This window comes from Equus caballus, chromosome 21 (assembly GCF_041296265.1).
Source record: "Equus caballus isolate H_3958 breed thoroughbred chromosome 21, TB-T2T, whole genome shotgun sequence".
Taxonomy (NCBI): domain Eukaryota; kingdom Metazoa; phylum Chordata; class Mammalia; order Perissodactyla; family Equidae; genus Equus; species Equus caballus.
The window spans coordinates 63,795,440-63,817,999 of NC_091704.1; the positions used below are offsets into that span (position 1 = coordinate 63,795,440).

General features: G+C 40.1%; 1 protein-coding gene across 11 annotated transcripts in view; it reads left to right on the forward strand.

The window, feature by feature from the left end:
• CTNND2 (catenin delta 2) overlaps positions 1-22,560 on the forward strand; it is an 888,536-nt gene that overhangs the window by 835,404 nt on the left and 30,572 nt on the right. For all 11 annotated transcript variants that reach the window (XM_023625841.2, XM_070246034.1, XM_023625845.2 and 8 more), the window contains 2 exons: positions 8,650-8,860; positions 14,425-14,509. In XM_023625841.2, coding sequence (XP_023481609.1) covers positions 8,650-8,860; positions 14,425-14,509 — 296 coding nt within the window. The remainder of the gene's footprint in view (positions 1-8,649; positions 8,861-14,424; positions 14,510-22,560) is intronic.

The window sequence follows — 22,560 nt, forward strand, 5'->3', positions numbered from 1 at the left end:
GTAGAGGTTGAGTTTCTGTTTTTTTCATTTGCCAGCTCTTTTTATATTGGAGGGTTGATAAATAGGACAGCTTTCACAATAGTTTTGAACCAAATAGAAACCTGCAGAATGCCAAACTTGCCTAATTATTTCTAGCATCCTTCGTTTCATAAGGTGAGGAAGAACACTCTTTGATGTCCCAGCAGCGGTCTGGGAACGCTCAAAGATGGTGTTGATGTAAAATACATTTTTTTAAGTTTTATTAGTTTGACCACGGGGTGTAGATTTGGGGAAGGCAATTTTGAAAAGAATTATCAAGGGACACAAGATATGAGTTTAAGTCTTTAGTGCCTAAAGACAAGAAATAACTGCAGGTTGGTTCAGCACTTTCCCGTATAAACAAGCATCCAGACTTCTTCAATAACAAAACAGTACTATCTTGAATACTTCACCCCTTTGGTCTGTAAGCCACATAAACCAGTTTTAAAATATAGATTTTTTGCATATGTTTTCTCTCCTTTCATAATAAACTGTCTGTTTATATTAGAAGTCCTTCAAGTGTACACAATGGCAGATTTTTATGATACATTAATCTCTAAACATTTCCCCAGAAAGGAAAGGTACTAGCCACATTACAGAAAGAGCTGTGATGACCAACAGAGCATTATATGGCTGATCATTAACAAAGACTAAGGGTCGTATTTTGACAGAGGAGGGAAAGGCTGTTTTCACATTTGCCTGTAGACAACACAAAAACAAGGAAAACAGTACCTCACTTTTACATCCTCAACCACTGATCAAAGTAAATTCAGAGTGAGGAAAGGATTCTGGGAAGATCGTGGGTAGGAAACAGCAGGAATCTGTCTCCCCCCGTAGACAGCAGTCTCATTGGCAGAATCTGTCTGATGTATCTGTTTTGGAACTCTGAAGTCTAATAAAGGCTTGCAACTTTCAGGGAGAGAGCTTAGAAGGCAAATTATGGTTAATTTCAGTTATTTTAAGCTCTTAACACAGTAGCAGCTACCCATCCCTCAATCCAAACCCCTTGGCAGGCAGCTATGCATATGTTCACAGAGCAGCTTGCATGCAGCTGGTGGGAAGCAGAGTAGGCCTTAAGGACTCTGTCCTTCAGATATTAGGGCTCTGGGTTCTGATTGCTGCTACTGACGGTGGAGTTGCAGGCACAGAGGAAACATTTTTGCACACCTCTCATTATTGCAAATCCCGCCCCCTCTGGCTGAAATGATTTCTGGTGACTTAAAGGGTTAGTGCCCTTCCCTGCCCCTTCATTTTTCTCTTTTTCCCCTTTTGGGAGAAGGACATTAACAACTAGGACGGTCAAAAGCAGATGCAGATATGGGTGGAATGAGAGAGTCACCATGCATGCCCAGGGAAAGCCACAGGTTCAGAAATGACCTGAAAAGACCTTAAGATTACACCTCAGGCTGATTCTCATCACAGAGACATCGTACAAGAAACAGCAAAAAACATCAAACCTGGGGGAAGGGGAAGAATCTGATTTCCAGAGTTACTACATTGTTAGATTCCAATGCCCAGTTTTCAGCAACAACAACAAAATCACAAGGCATACAAAGAAACAGGAAAGTATGGCCCATTCAAAGAAAAAAAATAAACCAACAGAAACTGTCCCTGAGAGAGACCAAATGGCAGCACTACTGTCTTAAAGATGCTCAAGGCACTAAAAGAAGACGTGGAGAAAGCCAAGCAAATGATGTGTGACTAAAATAGAAATATCATTAATGAGATAGAAAACCTAAAAGGAAACAAAAAAGAAATTCTAGAGCTGAAAATTATAGTAACTGAAATGAAAAATTCACAAGAGAGATTCAAAGGCAGATTTGAGCAGGCAGAAGAATCCGTGAACTTGAAAATAGGGCAATTGAAATGATCAAGTCTATGGAATAGGAAGGAAAAAGATTAAAGAAAAGTGCACAGAGCCTAAGGAATGTGTTGGTCATTATTAGGTGGACCAACATCCATATAGTGGAAGTTCCAGAAGGAGAAGAGAGAGAGAAAAGGACAGAGAGATTATTTGAAGAAATAATGCCTGAAGACTTCCCAAATTTGGTGGAAGACATGAATATAAACATCCAAGAAGTTCAGCTCCAAGTAGGATAAACCAAAGAGACCCACACTGAGACACATAATCAAACTGTCCAAAAATAAAGACCAAGAGAATCTCAAAAGCAGGAAAAGAGAAGTGGATCATCACATACAAGGGATCCTCAATAAGATTATAAGCGTATTTATCATCAGAAACTTTGGAGGCCAGAAGGCAATGGGCTGTATTTCCAAAGTGCTAAAAAGAAAACTGTCAACTAAGAATCCTATATTTAGCCAAACTGTCCTCTAAAAGTGAAGAAGAAATCAAGACATTCCCAGGCAGACAAAAGCTGAGGGAGGTTGTTATCCCGAGACCTGCCCTGCAAATCAAGGTAATCCTGCAGTTTTAAATAACAGACAGTAACTAGAAGCCATATAAAGAAATATAGATCTCAGTAAAGGCAAATACATGGGTAATTATAAAAGCTAGCATTATTGTAACAACAGTTTGTAAGTCCACTTTTTGTTTTCTACATGATTTAAGAGATTGATGCATTAACAAAATAATTATTTTATGTTTTTGGACACGCAATATATGAAGATATAATTTTGTGACATCCATGACTGAAAGGTGTGGGGGTGGAGCTATAAATGAGCAGAGTTTTTGTATATTATTGAAGTTAAGCTGGTATAAATTTAAATCAGACTGTTATAACTTTAGAATATTAAATGTAATCCCCATGGTAACCACAAAAAGAATAGTTATAGAATATACACAAAAGGAAATGAGAAGAGAATTTGCATGTTTTACTACAAAAAATCAAATAAACACAAAAAGGACAATAATGTAGGAAATGAGGGACAAAAAAGCTACAATGTATATAGAAAACAAATAGTAAAGTAAAAAAGTCCCTCCTTATCAGTAATTATTTTAAATATAAATGGGTTAAATTCTCCAATCAAAACACAGAGATTGGCAGGATGGATTAAAAAAAAAACATGCTATGTACAAGAGACTCACTTTAGATTTAAAGACACAAATAGGTTGAAATGAAAAGATATTTGTACACTTGTGTTCATGGTAGCATTATTCACAGTAGCTAAGATGGGGAAGTAACCCAAGTGTCAACGAACAGATGAATTGATAAGCAAAATGTGGTCTATCCATACAATGGAATATTATTCAGACTTAAAAAGAAAGGAAATTCTGATATATGCTGCACTATGGCTGAAGCTTGAGAACATTATGATAAGCAAAATACATCAGTCACATAAAGACATATACTGTATGATTCTACTTATATGAGGTACTTAGAGTAGTCAAAATCATAGAGATAGAAAGTGCAGTGTTGGTTGTTAGGGGATGGGGGATGGGGAGTTATTGTTTAATGGTATAGAGTTTCAGTTTTGCAAGATGAAGAGAGTTCTGGAGATGGATGGTGGTGATGGTTGCACAACAAAATGAATTTACTTAGCATCACTGAACTGTCCACTTAAAAATGGATAAGATGGTAAACTTTACGTTATGTGTATTTTACCACAGTAAAGAAATTGAAGGAAAAAGAATAAATTTAGAGCACCTCAGCAAAAACTCACAGGTCAGTTTTAGCAGCTCCAGAAACAGGGAAGCCATATAGGTACCAAGACCTCAGAGACAAAGGAGCATGCTATTCCTGATCCAGGGCTGCTCTCCATTCCAGCCGACATTTTTGTTGAAATATCTTTTCTCTGAAGTTGGTTTGAGAGATTTGAATTTATAATGGTACATCACAAAGCCAGCTATACAGAGGACTCTATCAATGATCGAAAGAGATCCATAATTGGCATAGGAAGGGACTCAAGTGCCCTCTCTGTTGTCTGCCACCTTACAGAGCACAGGTGGTTAGACCATAAAACCACTACTCAATATTGCTGCCACCAATGGGGAAACTAACTGGTAGTGCGCAAACCAACACCAGAAATAGGCTTAGTCCTGAAATAGAAATAGAAGAATTGTAAACAAACAAACAACACAGAAACAGAAGCAGTCAGCAAGAGCAAAGCTCTGTTACCCCATCAGGACGTTCCCACCAGGTCTTTTCTGTACAAGAACTCTGCAGGGAGTGCCCTTCTTGAGCAATAGAGTTTGTTAGGTCTCCTGAGTCCATCCAGACACCGTCATGTGCCAACCACTCCAAACAGAAGACTCCCAGAAAGAAGCATTATAAAGCAAAAATAATTTTTACTTGCAGTTTTTCAGATATTCTGAATTTAGAAAACTGATTTCAACAAATAATAAATACAAGTATTTAAGGGATATACACACATACACAAAGGAAAGAGTAGCAAAGTTACAAGGTGGAAGTTAATCATTAATGGAAAATGATAGTTTTTGTACACAATTATAATATCTCTGATAGTCATCTCATATCAGTATTGCAAAAGTCAGAGGGAAAGTTATTTTCATTAGAGACTAAGTAACTTAGAAGAAATGGCTGGAAGATTCATTTCTGTTGGGAACTTGGACCTGTTTGGTGGTGGTGGTGCGGGTGGCAGAGTTGTGTTTTGTTTTGTTTCAATCTGAAGGAGCGATGTGCTTTTCTTGTTTAACATGTGATTCCATGATAGCGGATAATGGGAAGCACATTCATTTCTAATGGAGGCAGGGCAAGCTATCCACTTTGCTTTCACAAATCTGGGTGTGTTTTGAACCTGATGACCTCAAGAGGATTTTGCTTTATGGCTCTATCATATAACATTTACTAATTTTGCATGTTTGTCTTTGTGTGGAAAAATAAAATAGAAATCCGACTTGTCCGTTATTATTAAACTTTAAAATTCACTTGGTTTTCACTACCCACCTCATTGTCCCAGATAGAGATTTCTGAATCCTCTTTGCCTCTATTACTCTCAACGTTTCACTGGACTCCCTCCAATCGTTGTCAGTTTCATTTTAGGACTCTCCATCATGGCTGCTCTCCTGTCCCTGACACCCAGCTCCCCAAGCCCACCTCTTTATGGTCACAAGTCCTGGTTGTTTTTGTCCTGAAATATTACTGTTGCCTGCTAAATGGTATCATCAACATGAATCGCTCTGTGAATTTCAGTCTGAAATTTCAGTGTCATAGCGTTTACTTATTTTTAAACCAAATTAAACCCAGAGGAAGGGGGAGTGGTCTTCAGTCTGCAGGGGTTGCTGGTGCCACTGTCCCTTTTGTGGGCCTCAGCAGTTCATTCTAAAACAGGAAGCAACTCTACCTCATGCCAGGCTCAACTGCAGAGTGAGTGTTTCTACGATCTCCTCTGCATCTCCCTGGTGTCCTAATGCCCCCACAAGGGCACTGCTGAGCTCCAGGTGTCTTTAATGTCCCTGGGCCCGTGCAGAAGCTCCAACTTGTTCCTCCTCCAGGTTCCTAAAGAGACAGCATCCACCTGGTGGTCCACCCACCCTGCTCCTTAGCCCAAAAACAACTCTACCTCCCTCCATTTCGCTCTCTGAAAACAAAAGAAAAAAGCAACAATTTGATCACCTTGATGATGTTTGGGTGTGCAAGTTAAAGTTTGGCCCACCTACCTTGCAACTTTTTGTCATCACCACTGTGACACAAAAAAGAGAATTTGCTTTAAAAGGAGGTTAACAGCTTTCATCTCTGAAGAAATCTCAGACCTGAAGGACCCAAAAGCCTGACAGAGGCGTGGGGGAAGGGGGTGCCAAGATTCCTCCTACTGGGTAGCCAGAATAGCTTTTTTGTTCTTTTTTGTTCTTTTTATTGTTTAGAAACTTCGAAGGGGGGGAGAAAATATGGAACACAGAACAATTATAGGCACAAGATACCTAGAGTTGCAATGCTTATAATTTCAGTAAAATAAAAGTTCAGAGAGAAAGCACTTTATTGACAAGAAAAAGATGACATGTTTCTCCTACCTTCAATCTTACTATTCTGAAACCTCCCTTCTTCTTGATGCACCAGAATTCTCTCTGTAAAATATCTAGAGTGGAGGCTCCCCTGACCTAAAGAACAAATCCTAAACTTCCACTTCCTATATCAAGCCTTCCATGACAACCTCAGTCCAGTCAAATTTCTCCCATCCCTGAACTTCCGTTATTAGCATCCAACATGAGGTCACTTGTGGCTGTAACTAATCTGTGTTCCATGCTTTGTTTTCCCCCCAATGAGACTCAAAGTTTCTAAACTCAAGAAAGAACTAAAAAGCTATTCTTGCAACTCAAACTTCACATGAAGATAGGATTCAGGTTCCACTGTGAGAAGGCAGCTTTTCTCAGCAGCGTAATCAAAGGCTAAAACAATTGTTATATCCTTAAAAGAATTAACAAACTTTGCCCACAGGTCTTCTGTTCTGTGGAATACTTTTACTTGATTTGTTTCTCCACTTGGATAGTCAAAATTATGGGCTAAAGTGTATCCCTCCAAATAAGCTAATAAATAGACTGCATGAAAAATCCCCAGTTGCCTACTAAAATGTCAGTGAACTGTATTGGAAATATCAGAAATAAAATTATTCCAGTGGGTTTCCTCGACAGGTTGTGGTAGGTTATATATGGCAGTGACTCCTGCTGTTTTCCACGCCATGGAGCACATGGAAAATGAGAGTGTTTGTGTCGTATTTGCACACGGGGGCAAATCGAGGAGGCTGCTGGGGGGAGGCAGTTGTTCCTGCCACCTGACCGGTCCGGGAACACCTTGTATCTCATTCAGAGCTCACAGGTTGGGAAGCCATTCAGGATGAAACCACACCTTCAAATTTGTCTGTCATCATTTTAAAAACGGTGATTACAAAAACCAAAACATGCTACAGCCGAATCTTCTCGCGCTCCTCATTTTTGCTTTCAACCTTGATGCTGTCCAAGGTCACAAGATCGGTCTTTCCTACCGGATCAGGGGTGTGAATGTCCCTGTCTGAACAATGATTGACATAGTTTTCTGTTTCCTTCCTCCATCACTTCCCTTATAAGAAAAAGAACTCATCCATCTTCTCTCTTCTGTGGAACTCAGGTTTCTATGCCAGTGGTTTGTGGGGGTTAATGAACTGATAAAGTCGCCGACATGCTGATCCCAACAAAAGTAAACTCTTAGCCGGAGTTGAAAGCGATTTAATGATAAATACATAAAGCAAGTTGCTCAGAGGACTACCCGTGTAGAAAGGGTCTTCTTCTAACTATTTTAAGTGCTGTCATTAGAAAATAAATTTGCTACATTTGGGGGTTCTCAGGCAAACCACTTTTGTCAGACCCTTTTCAGCTACCATCAAGTGATGAAGACTCTTTGCTATTTCAGTAATTTAGACATCAGCATTTTTTTTTTTTGTCCATGCTAAAATAAGCCACACAAACATAGAATAAGAGCAGATACCAAAATTACAAGGGCCTATGTTTTATTTATTACTGCCTGGAATTAAGGACTCCTCTTCCCACGGAGTTCCTTTTTCTACCCCCAGGCACCATGGACCAGAGAATTCAACAGGAAAAGAGACTGTCCTTTAGAGACATGTATGGAGGAAAAAGCTTTCCAATGGCTTTTAGGAGCTAGTTAAATACATCTAATTGGGAGATGGGAGACCAGGAAGGGATTAAACTTTGGACACATGCCAGTTCCATCCAAAAAATGATGAACAGCCAAGTTTGCTACCGGCTCTCATTTACTTAGTTCCAGAGTAGATTAATGAAACAGAACAGGAAGCTGCAGGCGGGATGAATTAATTGTCCTGCAGGTTTATCGGTAATGCCTAAAGTGCTTTGTAAACTAAAAGTACTCCATAAAGATGTCATTATAAGTAGCTTTATCATCGGGTGTAGCAAGATTAATAACGATAAAGGGAATTGAGGGAGCAAAGTTGAATTTTATTTTTTTCACACAAAGGCAAACATGTCAAATTAGTAAATGTTATATGGTAGACCCAAGCAGTAAAATTCCATCGGAGACAAGCAGGTCATCCACTTACCCTGGTTCAAAGGATACCTAGTTATATGTTATTTGTAAAGCTTCTCTCTCCTGCTTTAAATGTTTCTCTTTGCTTTATGGGGGCCAGAACTCAGAAGTCATCTATGTGATCATGTTCTCCACATATTTGTGGTTTGACTCTAATCTGTTAAATAATACAGGGCCCAACATTGCTCCTGGCAAGACATTTTTGAGGTTATAGTAGATTTACCATTACCATGTTTTCCTGACTTCTGTGAATACTAAGCAGGAATCCCCCGGCAGCTACCGTCTATTGAGTCCTTCGTCCTCAGGAATCCTCGGATGTTAAATGCTTTTCACACCATTACTCATTTAATCTTTGCAGCAGCCTTGTAAGATAGGTACCATTATTGTTCTTTCTTTACAGATGAAGAAGGCTGAGGCTTGGAGGTGTGAAATAACTCTCCCAGAGATTCACTTCCACATCCATCTAGCATCCAAGTCCATGCGTTTGCCATGATGACATACTGTTTTCTCTGTATATGTGTCCAAAATTACCCAATAGAGGATAATTAGTGATGGGAAACAGACATTGCATTAATGTGGCCTCTTGTGTTTGCTTTTCTCCCCTGTCCCCACATCTCCTCTGCCCTCTTCCTCCATTCTGGCCTCATTTCAACTCTTTCCTTCATTTTCTTTTCCAAAGGCAAATACGCCATGCGAGACCTTGTCCACAGGCTCCCAGGAGGGAATAACAGCAACAACACAGCCAGCAAGGCCATGTCGGACGATACAGTGACAGCCGTCTGCTGCACCCTGCATGAAGTGATCACCAAGAACATGGAGAACGCCAAGGCCTTACGGGATGCTGGTGGCATCGAGAAGTTGGTCGGCATCTCCAAAAGCAAAGGAGATAAGTAAGTCAGACAGTCACTTGATATCACGGTAGAATTGGTGTTGATAGAATTGGTTCTAAGTGTGCCCATCGCCCCTTGGGATGAGTAACGCTACTGAATGTCATTGGAAAGCATCTGTCTCTGATAATCAAGAGAAGGAAACGGCAAATGGTTTCCAGTTTTCCCACCCCACAATGAAAGCTGATGCTACGGGGAATTTCAATTTGTTGAATAACTCATGACTTGGTGACTACCACGATATTGGTAAGATAGACTTGACAATCCACGTGCATACACTGTTGTATTCCTCCAACACAGAAGACACAATCAGCTTTACCTGAATACATTCAGGTATCTTGTGGTAGTTGTTCCTCTGTGGCTGCAAGTCAAAGTGTTGGCACTGGGATTCACATCCTTTTCTCTGTGCCTCTTCGGCTGTGTCTAGCAAGTCATCATGCAGGGAGGATTGGGGAGAAAAGAGTGTGATGGAGACAGAGAGAACTCAGGGCCAATCCAGCACCCTCCCTGACTAGCTGTGGATTTGGGGAAAACTATTTAATTGAACAAGTCACTATGCCTGCACTTCCCAATCTAAAACTAAGAGAGGAGCTGTCATAATGGACTTCCTGAAAGACGTGCTAATCAAATCTTAAAGGACAAACAGAAATTTCCCAGAAGAGGGGATGGTGGCAAGGAAGGAGGGCTTTTATATGAATGGAATAAAAAGAGATAAGGCTCCATGTGGAAGCAGCTGCACCGCCACAAATAGGAATGCCCCCAGTTTGATTTAAGAATCAATGGTATCTTACTGTATGCAACCAGAAAATATCTTCACAAGCCAGAGCGTCAGTGTATCAGCGAGCTGGCAGTTTTACAGAAACACTCACTAACCTTAATTAAATTTATCCTCCTGGAAGTCCCTCAATATAATCAAATAAGATTAAAAGGGTAAACCTTTTGTTATCAGAAGTCTACTTCTTGACTTGTCATTCCCTGCCCTTCCCCACTCCTTTACATCTAAATGCTAAATAATTTTTCTTGTGTTATTAAAGCCTGTGAGGGAGGCACTTTGAGACTTTTTGGAAATTCTCCCATTATTTCATTTAATTCAGGATATTACCATGTATTACAAAACAAGTTTCAGGTTTTCCGTTTAAGCACCCTGAGACCTCCACCTAGGTTCAGTCAACAGTTCAGTATTAGGATTTGAATACTTTTCTACAGCAAACAGAGAAGCCCGGTGGGACTCAGGTTATACTTGTGCGATGGAGATGGTTGGCTTGAACTATACTTTATTTTATTGCACTTACAATAAAGTGCTGTTTTCCACAGGCAGGCAGCCACATGGTTTTCTTCTTCATGCAGCTTCAGCAGACCTTTGAAATCTCTCACTGAAATGCTTACCTGTTTTGTGCATTAAGAGCTTATGTGTTAATGCTTTTTTAAGTAAACACACATACACACAGAATAAAACCATAATTCACAAAAACACTCTGGCATATTTGTCTATAATCATGAGACATTCAAATTTTTTCTAAATTTTAAGACTAGAGAACTTTGAGGGGTAGTTTGGCATATATTCATTCCTTCCAACTATGTGAGCATCCTTATGGCGGTAAGCATCACTAAATGGGCCTTAAAGAGAAAAGATGCTCTTATCAGTCCTATAGTCAAAGGAAGTTATTTGGTGAAACTAATTAAAAAATTGTTTAAGCCCCGTGGTATAGTGGTTACATTTGGTGCACTCTGCTTCAGCAGCCCAGGTTCACAGGTTTGGATCCCAGGTGCGGACCTGTACCACTCGTCAGCCATGCTGTGGCTGTGACCCACGTATGACGTAAAGCAAGATTAGCACAGATATTAGCTCAAGCCTAATCTTCCTCAAGCAAAAACAAAAAGAGGGTGATTGGCACAGATGTTACTTCAGGGGGAATCCTCCTCAGCAAAAAATAAATAAATAAATAAATAATCCTCCTCAGCAAAAAAAAAAAAAAAAAAAAATTGTTTAAGGAAGCCATCTGTGAAATAGTATATATTCACTTTGCCAATCCAGAAAATGGTCCAATCTTGATTGTTGATAATGGGAATTTTCTTTCACTACAAATGATCTTGTAAATGTCCTTTAATTTGATTGAAAATTTCCTTCTGGAATAGTCACTTGTTTTCATCTCAAAGTTCCTTTATCTTTTTTCTAATGTAACAGCCTGGATTGACATGTTTAATAAGAAGTGTTGAATTGGGTTGAGTCAAGCATCTTCCCAGTTATAGTTCTCCTGCTTAGACTATCTCAGCCATTCTTTCATGTAGATTATCTCTTTTTTATGTAGTGACTAATTCAAGGATCAAAACACGGTTTTTAGAACTATAGATATCCTCATCTGCCACCTACCTGTCAGTTTGGTTGTGCTTCTCACTGCTCTTAAAACAAAATGAATCCAGGAGAATTACTCTGAATCTTAGCTCTAAACTCATCGTTTATCACTCAATTCTATTAAGACAGTAGGCACTGAGATTCCCATGGCCTTCCAGAGATGTTTTAATAAAATGAAAATTCTTTATTGAAAATAGAATTTTTGGAATTAAGGATGATTTAATATTTGGAAAATGGAGGCAATCAGTTCACTCTGGTTAATTTATAAAAATTCTTGCAAATCTGCCCTCCCTAAATTGTCCTTAAAAATTATTTACAGAAGTAAATTTAGTTCAAACCTGATTTTTCAATATGAGACAGCATGAGAAAACACAGATGGAGAGATGTGCCTATCTGTGATTCTCCATTTTATCTATTTATACATTTTATTTCTAAATATACGCAAGCTTAAATATGCCATGATATCAGTAGGTCAGACTGTCAAGTTGCCGTTCACAGTCTGTTTGAATTGTATAACTCACCGTGTCTTGCTAATACTACCACTGGGCCTGATGTTGTGTGGTCCTGTTGCTGCAATGGCTGTGCGGAACACCCCAGATGAATTGCACCCACTGAAGTCTTCAGCCACCCCTGATTTGACAACTCCAGTGAAGCTCAGACATTGCGTAATCATTAATGACTCTTATAGGAGTCTTATACTTACCATTTTGAAGTCTGATAACTTATATTGTTCTTTTCACATCACATCTTTTTAAACACCCATTATGGACATTCTATCATGTCCATCTGTTTCAAAAGTACATTTGGGTTTTTTCTTCTAATTTTAACAGTTATATAGGAAATAGTGTTGAATGTGTCACTGTATTTTGTCATAAGACAGAAAAGCCATTAACAGTCTCAACTGTTACTTGTCGGGAAGGAACAGTGTATTGTGACTTAGGTTATAATCACTTGTCACGTTAGAAACACTCAATTGTTCAAGTCCTTCAATCAATAGTTATAGTTTTTCAAGTAGATGTTGCTATGGTACCAGTCTAGTGGATGGATCAAAATTAAAGTTGAAAAAGAAAGCAATGTTTCTTTGACCTTCATGTGTTATTATAACACCGTGATGTATTGGCATTTTAATTGGGAGGTTAAAACCTGCTACTCATTACACATTCACAGTCTCTTTCTATTTTGTAACCAAGAAAAAAGTAGAAACAAAAAATTACACTGTGTCAGAGGAATTTTTGCATACTAAATATGTTTCAACTACATTGTCGCTACCTGAATATTAATAGATGTTTTCCAGAGTTGCTTGGGTATTGTCATGGACATATTCTAGCTAACAATGATAAAATACAGCAAAACATAGCATTTAATCTTTGTTCAGCATTGATTATATAAGAATAAAATGTACTTGATCTATTTCCATGAAAAGATCTAAAACTCTGTCTTTAAGTCAAAGAAATTTAATATTAATTTAGAGCATGGTACTAACATAAATTGTGAAATTATTTAGCAACTGCCTATTTTACTAAAAGAAAATATTTATGTTACTTAAATATAGCTCATCTTTCATAGAGAAAAACTTTGGAATTTATAAGAACTCTATTTTTTTAATTTTAGAAGTACATGATATAACTAATAGATTTCAAACACAGCAGAAATTGAATTCCATCTCAGTAATAATAATTGTAAGAGTGGCTATTACTGTTACCAGTAAATAAATGGATGAATAAACCTTAAACTTAGTTGGTCTAAGTTGCAAACATGAAGACCCAGGAAAATAGCTGACATCTAACTGACAATGTAGTAGCATCCCATAATTTAATTACAAAATGCATGTTCTTGAAACATTCATTTACTCTGTCTCTCAAATTCAACCTCAACCTGATCCCGTCTACCCATCTGCTCACTTTCTATTTCAAAGACCACTTTATGTCAAAGGCATTTTCGGTCTCAATTCAGATATTCTCTTAGGGGATCTATGGGCCACTGCACCACAAGTCAGCTTGTGGGGTGGACTTCACGTTGGCGTCTTCGTGAATCTTTATGTCCTGCCCAGATCCAGGAGTCAACACTCACATAGACCAGGGGTCAGCATACTACGGCCACCGGCCACACCCCACCACTGCCTGCTTTTGTAAATAACGTTTGATTGGAACACAGCCACATCCATTCATTTATATATTATTTACAACTCCTCTCATCCTACAATGACAGAGTTGAGTGGCTGCGACAGAGACCATATGGCCCCAAAGCCAGGAATGTTTATTACCTGCACCTTTATAGAAAAAGTGTGCCAGCCACTGAGATAGGCTCAATGTCAATGGCAGCCACTAGCGTTGTGCAGCTGGTTGTGGAATCAGCCCATTAAAACAAAGAATCAGCAGGTAATTAACAGTTTCCCTCACCACTAGGCAAAGAGACTTCCAAGAATTTGATTGAATTAAATCAACATAGATTTATGGACCTAGTGTCTGTTTTGACATGCATATTGGCGTTGAACCACAAGGCAAAATATGTAGCTACTATTTCATAGGGATTTCAAAGCCATGACTCAAAAGAATGTTAAAAACCACTAGTCCAAATGTTTATGTGACGCTAGTTTCTCCCTATGGTCCAGAGGCTAGAACTTTAATTGTATGAAGGCTGTTATTTATAGATGCTTATTCATTCCTCTATATAAATGTAAGAGAGTGTGTGTGCAGTGTGTGCACACGTCTGCCTTCACTGCCAGTCTCTCGTGCTTGGCATCAGCAGGAGCTGGAGAGCAGCTCCCTGTAATCACGCAGGCGCGTAGAGCCAGCCCAGTGTATGCTCTCATGCCTCAGTGGAGAAAATGAATAGCTTCTTTCTTCTACTACACAGGTGTTGTACAACACTGCCATTAAAACCCCTGAATCTGGGGCCCTTCTTAATTGCTGTTTTTCTCTTCTTATGTCAAACCTTACATCTGCATCCTGACTCAATGCTCTGCTCTTTGGTTTCCATTTTGAAAATTCTTTGCAAAACTGGGATGCATTCCAGTCTCTTAGCCTCATGAGTGTGTTGATGAGAACGAGGATGGAGACCGGTGGAGCCATCCCTTGCACTCCCCAGACTGAGAGGAAAAGAGCCAGAAACCCCGTGAGGATATTTATTCATGACATTTCCTGCCAAGTCAGTGTCAATTTGAAGCCCGGCTGTCCTGCTCACCATCTTGCATGTCCTGTCTTTTCTTTATCAGACACTCTCCAAAAGTGGTCAAGGCCGCATCTCAGGTCCTAAACAGCATGTGGCAGTACCGAGACCTGAGGAGTCTCTACAAAAAGGTAAGATTTACTTTGCCTTCTTGGCTCATGAGCTACACACAAGCCCTGAGCCCAAAGACACAGTATTTGGTCATAATGAGATGCATCATAGATATGAAGGGCAATTGTCCAAGAGTCTGAGTAATTGAAACACAACTGAAATAACAGAATCTATGAAGAAGCAGAAGAAAAGGGGTCACTAAGTGTCCCCTGAATATACAGTAAAATCCATGAACTTTCTGGACTGCTCAGACCCACACTCATCAGGCCTTACCCTAGGTCGTCTTATAGAAAAGAAAATACTTGTTTTCCTGAACTTCCATATTGTACAATAGACTAAAACTTAATGAACTGAGGGCTTTTGCCAAAAAAAAAAAAAAAAAAAAAAGCATCAACAAGTGTCAACAAGCAATTGAAGTAATTTTGGCGAGGAGACTGAAAAAAATATAAAAAGCAATTCGGGAAGTTGAAAAGTCTTGCAGTCCAGGAGCATTGAGTAGAGGACTCAACAGCTTGATGGTGTTCCTAGCCCAAGACCCCCACCAACTTACTGCAGAGGACGAAAGGGCTGATGTTCCTGATGTGGGCTGTAGACCGTGAGGAGGAGGCTAGGGGTATGTTCAGTAGACTCTCCCGAGGCAGACGGGAATTAATATCAAACATCTCAAAGGCATCTTCATCCCCAAAATGGTTTAGAAATAAAACCTTAAGAGAAAAATGTCACATCTAGAAATTTAGATTCTACACCTCATTTCCAAATGCTGCTAAATAAAGGATGCATAATTTTTCTTTTTTGGTTAAGAGGGTTAAATTCTTTAAAATGTCTCCCAGAAAGTTATTGTTTTGTTGTTACCAGACTAGCAAACATGGGTAGTTTAAACAATTGGTGATCCCACATAGATCTAAGTTAACAAATAGGGGAAGAGAACATGATTGATATGCAGGGAAGATAGCTTAGGCATTCATCTCAGTAGGGATTCAGAAAGCATCAACGCGGCTGGGGCAGGAGCATGGGCTTCCATCAACAACTGCCTGAAGCACCTTCTTGTGGCACCCTGGATGCCTGCCTGGAGGAGAGGGAGCCGAAGTCATTGCTGCCTTCATGCCCAGCCTACCAGTCTTGGGGTAGGGGTATGGGGCTGTAGCCAGAGGCTCACATCAGAGAGAGTGAGACCCACCTTGCCAGAGGGAAGATTTGTCTTTTTCTAAGCCAATAGGAAAAAGCAAATATTTAATAACTGGCTCTACTAAGTTATAGCCTGTTCCTAGATTTCCCCAAGGTCTTCTTTCCCTTAAGCATTCATTACTTTGCGCTTTAATTTATGAAGTTTAACCTATACATTTTTCTTTCAAGATTTTCCCTATTCCCTAAGAGGAAGTATGTTTAAATTGAAACAGACATGGCAAAATTAACTGTTAGAGGAGCATTCTAGATTAATTATATCCTTTTCTAAGTATCATGCACAGTAAGATAAGCCCTTCATCTAAAATGTTTTGGGTTCCATTTTGTTTTGGTTGAAACTCATATCCCAGCATTCCTGCTTAATTCCTCCTTGGACTCCTCCAAGAGCCAAATGAATTCTCTTCCAGTACGGAGTCCTTCAGCTAAACAGGCAGCCTGACAGGAGGAACACGCTATGAGTTAGAGAGAAGCTCGTGTTTCTGACTCAGTGGCTCCAGAAGCTCAATGAAATATTACTGCCTCAAATAAACTCCACTTCCCCCCGGATGCTGAAGGTCTCTTTGCTGAAATACACCTTCTCATACTTATGTGCATTGAAGGGAAACTGCTTTTAGAGATGCTACTGGTTATTTGTTGAATGGTAGTACGAGATTTCCACCTTTGTTTTTTTCTGTGTTGGTAGTAGAGTTCAAAAAGTGTAATTGTCTTTCTATTTCCATGAAAAAAAAAGAATGTGTTCACAGGAATTTAATGGAGCTAAAACTCAAGAGCTAAAGGTGCTTTAAAACGTGTTTCGTGTGAGGAGAGTCAGGAAGGATGGGCTGGAGAAACTGACGGTGATGTTTTTAGTTGACTCATGATTAAAAAACATCGAGAAAGAGCTCTTCTTAATAATTTCCAAATTATGCAGTTGTGAAATGAAATGAGGACCTTTATGTTCAATATTATAAGTGCTGCTAATGGCAAAGCTTAAAATTCACAAAAGCTTTTCTTTTTGAAAAGTCTTTTTGTGAGAAAAACGAACTCATTCATCCTTCTGAATTGTTTTCAATCAGAGGGGAAATGGATTTCTATCTTGTCCTTCATTGACAATTTACATATCAGTGAAAAAATGTCTGATCCATATCTTTTAATTATCCGTGCTTCAAATCTATTTATTAAACAGCTATTTTAGGCTTAGAAAAGAAAGAGTTCCAGAGAAAACATAAGACATGGGAAGCAGCTACTGTGGGTAAAAATGAAATATGGAACAATTTTCGGAAACCTCATTTGGTTCAGAATTATATACTAAAGATTTACTGGATGAATTAGGAGAAGGAAAATTATAGAGTAAAATCTTGAAGTAAGTATAGAGTTTGCATAAATCAGGAAGTAAGAGGTAAGGGCATTATGGATCAGAGGACTAACATGAGTAGAGAGATAGAAATTGAAGGGAAAATGGCATATCTATGGGACAGAACTAAAGGTCCATCTGTCGTTGGCTTACTTCCTCCTAGAACCCAGGCACAGAGGCTGGAATCTCATTTCATTAGCTCAACCATTTTATTTTACTTAGAGAGACACACATTTAATACATCAGAATATTCTTCTGGCTGGGTGTGTTGACCAGTACAAAATTATATTTGATTCCTGATACATTTTGAGCCAAAAAATATTTGTATTATCTGAACCTTCAACTTCAGTGTGGCTTGGACTCCTTGTTTTCTCCCCTAAGGGAAAATGAACAATTGCAGAAGAACGTTATCACGCACAAGCTAAATAACATATCACTTCTTTTTTTTTTAACCAATCCTTAAGTTTTGATAACCACAAATAGAACTTCAAAATTTCTTTAGCATCCGTATCATTGCACAGGGTGTTTTCTAAAGGAAAAGCATATGAGCCTTAGGAACAGACTTGATATAGTGATAAAAGAGATGCAGATCAAAAGTTCTTGACTTCTTGAACGTTGGTACTTTAAAAAAAACAAGGTCAACAACACTATGGAGTGCTTATGTTCGACTATAGGGAGACTGTTGGGCTAGCTGATTTTGGAAGACAGGAGACAAACTGAGGGGGAAGGTGTGGACAGAATTATAAGATTATAGAAACCATTGCTTACCAACACTTATAATAGTACCTTAATAATCTGTACATCTCGAAGAAATAGTTATATTGATTGGGACACAGGCTAAACCGCTCTAACAGAGAGACTAAAAAATACAGAAGCTCAAGCTAAACAGGTATCTCTTTTCCTCTCGTGGAACCATACCTGGTTAGGCAGGTGGCCCAGGGCCAGCAGGTGATCCCAGGACCTGTCGTGTTGCTTTGCCTTGCACTAAGGGGTCGTCCTTGCCTGTGTGGGCAAAGCTCCCTAGCTCTTCCCCTCTCATACCAGCCCATAGGAAGAGAGAGGGGAAGTGAGGACTAGTGAGGTCTTTTTAAGGAAGTGATGCAAAAGTTGCCAAACACCTGCTCACATCCCGGGACCAAGAACTCAGTCATGTGGCCACACCAGCTGCAAGGGAGATGGGAAAAGTAGGCAGCCATGATCCCTCCTAAAACTTTGTGGTAGGAGGAAAGTAGTTATTTTACTAACAGAAGAAAGGCAGATGAGCTCCAGTAGTCATTTCCTTTTCTTCAAATACCTTAATATCAATTGCAATCACTACCTAATGAGGCATATTATTCCATTTTAGGATGTTCTTACTTGCATTAAGCAAAAATCTCTTTATTGGCAACTTCTGCCCTCCACCGCAACTTCTGCCCTCCACCGCCATTCTGAAAAAGTCTAATTTTTCTTCTGCGTGAAAGCCTTCTCATTTTTGAAGCTAGCCATCATATCTCCACGAGGTCATCCCTTCTCAGGCCAGACGTACTCAGTTCTAGATATATCAGTGATACCACACCCTTCACCGTTGCTATCAGTTTTTTCTACATGCTTGCAAATTTGTCAGCATCCCTTCTGTAATGTAGCAGCACAAAATGAGTATATTCCTCCAAGTTTATTTAAAGCAGAAGAAAGAGTGAGATTATGCTACCCTGGCACTGGGCATTCAATTTCTAATGAAACTTGAGAGCAGATTAGTGGCTTTGAGGTCATCATACTTTTTGATGAAGTATAAAGAGCATAGGACTTAGAATCAAATGGCCAGAGATTCAAGGCACAGCCTGCCCCTTATTAGCAGCCTGACCTTAGGCAAATGACTTGAGACCTCCCTGCGCATCAGTGTAAGAACTGACCTTGGGCGTCTCTGTGGCCGACTCTTGCTGAGGAGCAGTACGTAGACCTTCCACTCACCAGGTCTCCCAGTCAACACTCGGAGATGGGCTGGGGTTGTATTGTATCCAGGTGTCTGAACCTGCTCAGTAACCATTCCTAACACAGAGTCTACAGAAAAGTAAATAACCTCTTAAAATGGTCCATGGCTATTCTCGTATCTGGCAGAATGTTCTCTCTGTGCAGCTGGACATGCCTTCACAGCCCTAGAGGTTTTGGAGGCCTGGGCCTCCATGCTGCCTTCCTTCTGCTTTGTGTGTCAGAGTCTGGAACTTTCCTCAAACCTTGCATCAAAGAACCCTCACATCCTTTCATGGAAACTGTGGGAATCTCTCCATCAGTCCCATCCCTGCCCCTTGGGTTTCTCATCCATGAAGTAAATGCTCTAATCTCTCTATGAGTGAATTAAAATCCTTCATTCATAAATGCAGGGATCAAATCAAAGACAGATCAAATGTTAGGATCAAACTCTTGTTGACAATCATCTGGGCTAGAAACCAGACTGATTCTCCCCCAGTAATATTCATGGCCCTGTGTTTTCACAGTTGTGTTCCTGTAGCATCCCTCACCCTCCCACCTGACATGTGAAACATATCTTACACAATGAGCTGGTGTCTCCAAGAATACCAAACAGCCTGTGCTTGAAACTGAAGATGGTCCCGTTTCTCTGGATAGAGATGTTGTATTCACTATTGCAATTTTGATGAGAGAAACAGAACATAAAACTCATCTTTAAATGTCCTTCCTTTTATTGTCAGGAAGATAGACTCTCAGATTGTGTGTACCCTTCAGCCAGTGAATAATGGGCTATGATAGGAGTGGAGTCATGCCCTTCACAGCCCGTCTCACACAGGGCTCTCTTTTCTTACTGCTGTTGTATCCATTTCATTGGCTCTTGCCACCATTGCACTCACAAAACAAGAAATCAATAAGTAATTATGGATAGGTAAGGGATGCCTGCAGATTCCCACAAATGTCCAAACCATAGTGGAAGAGAGAGTGGACACAGCCCTCATATTGTCTTTCACTGCTTTCGGGAGACTGGGCACTATACACAGATGAGCCAGAAGTCCTGATCTGTGCAAACTGAAGTCATTGGTTTGTGCTTAACATTCCTTTGTCACCCTCATCTTCTGGACATTTAAAAATCATTACTGGATTCCAGTGAGAGCTGAAAAGGTATTTTTAAATATTTCTAAGAAAAAACAACACGGTCAAAATTCAAAATTTTTATCTTTAAGCTTTGCAGTAAGAAAGGAAAGAAATGCTTTAATACTTGCTTGAGTATGTTGCTATTTTGAGAATTGATAGATTTTTACTTTGCAAGTATCTAAGATGGTGATGGAAAAGCAGTAAATCTTCTATAGAAATAAATTTACTGAACATAGAGCTGTCATTTTATCAAGAAAATTGCTTACCAGGAATTTATTAATCTTTCTACTATTCTGGAAAATTCTTCACCAAGAGATGACTGGTAAGACGTAAGGACTTTGGGCCAGATTCCAAAACAACTCCAAGTCTAGTGTCCTCGAGACTTATAATTGTAGTTCAACTTCTTTCTTTTCTAAATCACTTGATGTCAAGTTGGAGTAGAAAACAAAAAAGCTGAGGTTAAACTCAGCTATGATGCTGTCTCCTCCGTAAATCTGGGCACTCACTCGTTGATGTTTGTATTGACAAATAAGGTCTTCCTTCATGAGGTCTCCTGACCTCTCTGAGTCAGTTCTCAGGCACTCATCGTACGATATCTGTCCAAAAACAAAGGCACAAATGGGAACAGAAGCAAAAATCAATTGTGTAAAAGTGGAAATCAATGCACATGGCAGCTGCTAAACAAGAAGTGACTAAATTATAGCTGTTGCTGGGATGGATCCCCACATCGGGGGAAATCCTACAGAGCAGTCAGTGCCCAAACTAAATGCTTCCTCTGTGCCTTTACCCTTTCACAAGGCTTTACCCATAGCATTTTCAATCAGAACCTACAAAAACACCCCAGAGATGAAAGCAGGGAAAAGGGATTGGATCAGGAACTAGAAAACTCAGTAAGTGTAATGTAAGTCTGCCACCATTCTTGTTACTTACTTTGGGCAATTAACTCAAACTTACTCCTCCTTTTTCAGTGGATCCCAGTAGATGGGATGATGTTACATCTGTGAGAGCCTTAATTTGCTTGGGTAGAAAGAGAATGTTCAGTTTCTTCTCTCTTCCCATCTCCATCTCCTCCACCTCTCATAAGCTATTCCTTCCCTTGTCCCAACACCCCCCTACCCACCAGGCTCTGGCAGGGAAAGGGGATGAGAGGAGAGCCGAGCAGAGCCAGGCCAATGCAGGATGCAGTTGTAGCCTGGCATTGGCCCACTCTGCCTGTGGGAGATGCCCATGTGCTAGCTCCTTCTCTCGTGGGGGCAGTAGTTTAGTTTGCTCAGAGGTTTCACCCCCCTACTGAGGACCGCTGACTTGGACCTGGCCTCCTGCAGCTAACTGCTCTGAACTCTCCATCAGCCTCAGGCTTCTGCTGCTGTTTAAGAAGAAGAGTACACTTTATGAATATAAAATTCTGGACAGGCCTGAAACTTAAGCTTCTTGAGCTCCATGGTCAGTCCACCTCTGGCACTGAGTCTATGTATCATCCTGCTAATGTCACTGAACACACCTGTCCCTGCAACCCCCAAACTCCAGAGAGCCTGTGGTTAAGCTAAGGAAGTAGTTCACTCCCTGGGGCTCAGGAGGGGTGGATGGGGAATGCCCAGCCCACTGACCACCTCCAAGGAAGCCCTCACCGCCAGCCTCTTTTACCCTCTAGTGAATTCTCAGCCTGATCTTATGTAACCTGGAGGTGGATCGTGTGCTAACACTGCAGAACTCTATTTTGTCCTCCACCTTTGGAATTACGAATGGACAAACTGATACTTTACTTCCAGAATGTGGAGCAGTGGGGCATCTATTATTCCCTGCCTTGGGACCTTAGTCAAAATAGAGACAAAAGGGAAAAATCACCTTAACATCCTGTCATAGCACTTTGTCACAGGTATTTAATCATCTGCATCTTGTCCAAATTTCTGATCAGTTTTGTCTAGTAAACCCAAAGTAAACATGGCTTTAGAAAAATCAGAAATTTATTACCCTCTGTATTAGTTTTGTATTGCTGTGTTAACAAATTGTGATAAACTTAGTGGCTTAAAACACACAAATTCATGACCTTACAGTTCTACAAGTCAGAAGTCCGAAGTGGATCTTACTGGGCTGAAATTCAAGTCTTGACTAGATGTGCTCCCTCCAGAAACTCTCGAGAGAATCCATTTCCTTGCCTTTTCTAGCTTCTAGAAGCTGCCACTCTCCTTGACCAATGGCCCATCCGCCATCTTCTAGGCCAGCAGCATAGCATCTTTGAATCTCTTTCTGTGCTTCCATGGTCACATCTCCTTCTCTAACTGTGACCCCCCTGCATCTCTCTTATAAGGACCCTTGTGATGACATTGGGCCCGTGCAGATAGTTTAGAATAATCTCCCCCTTTCAAAGTCTCTAACTTAATCACAACTGGAAAGTCCCTTTTGCCATGTAAAGTAACATATTCCCAGCTTCTGGGGATTGGGACGTGGACGGCTTCGGGGGCCCATTATTCAGCCGAA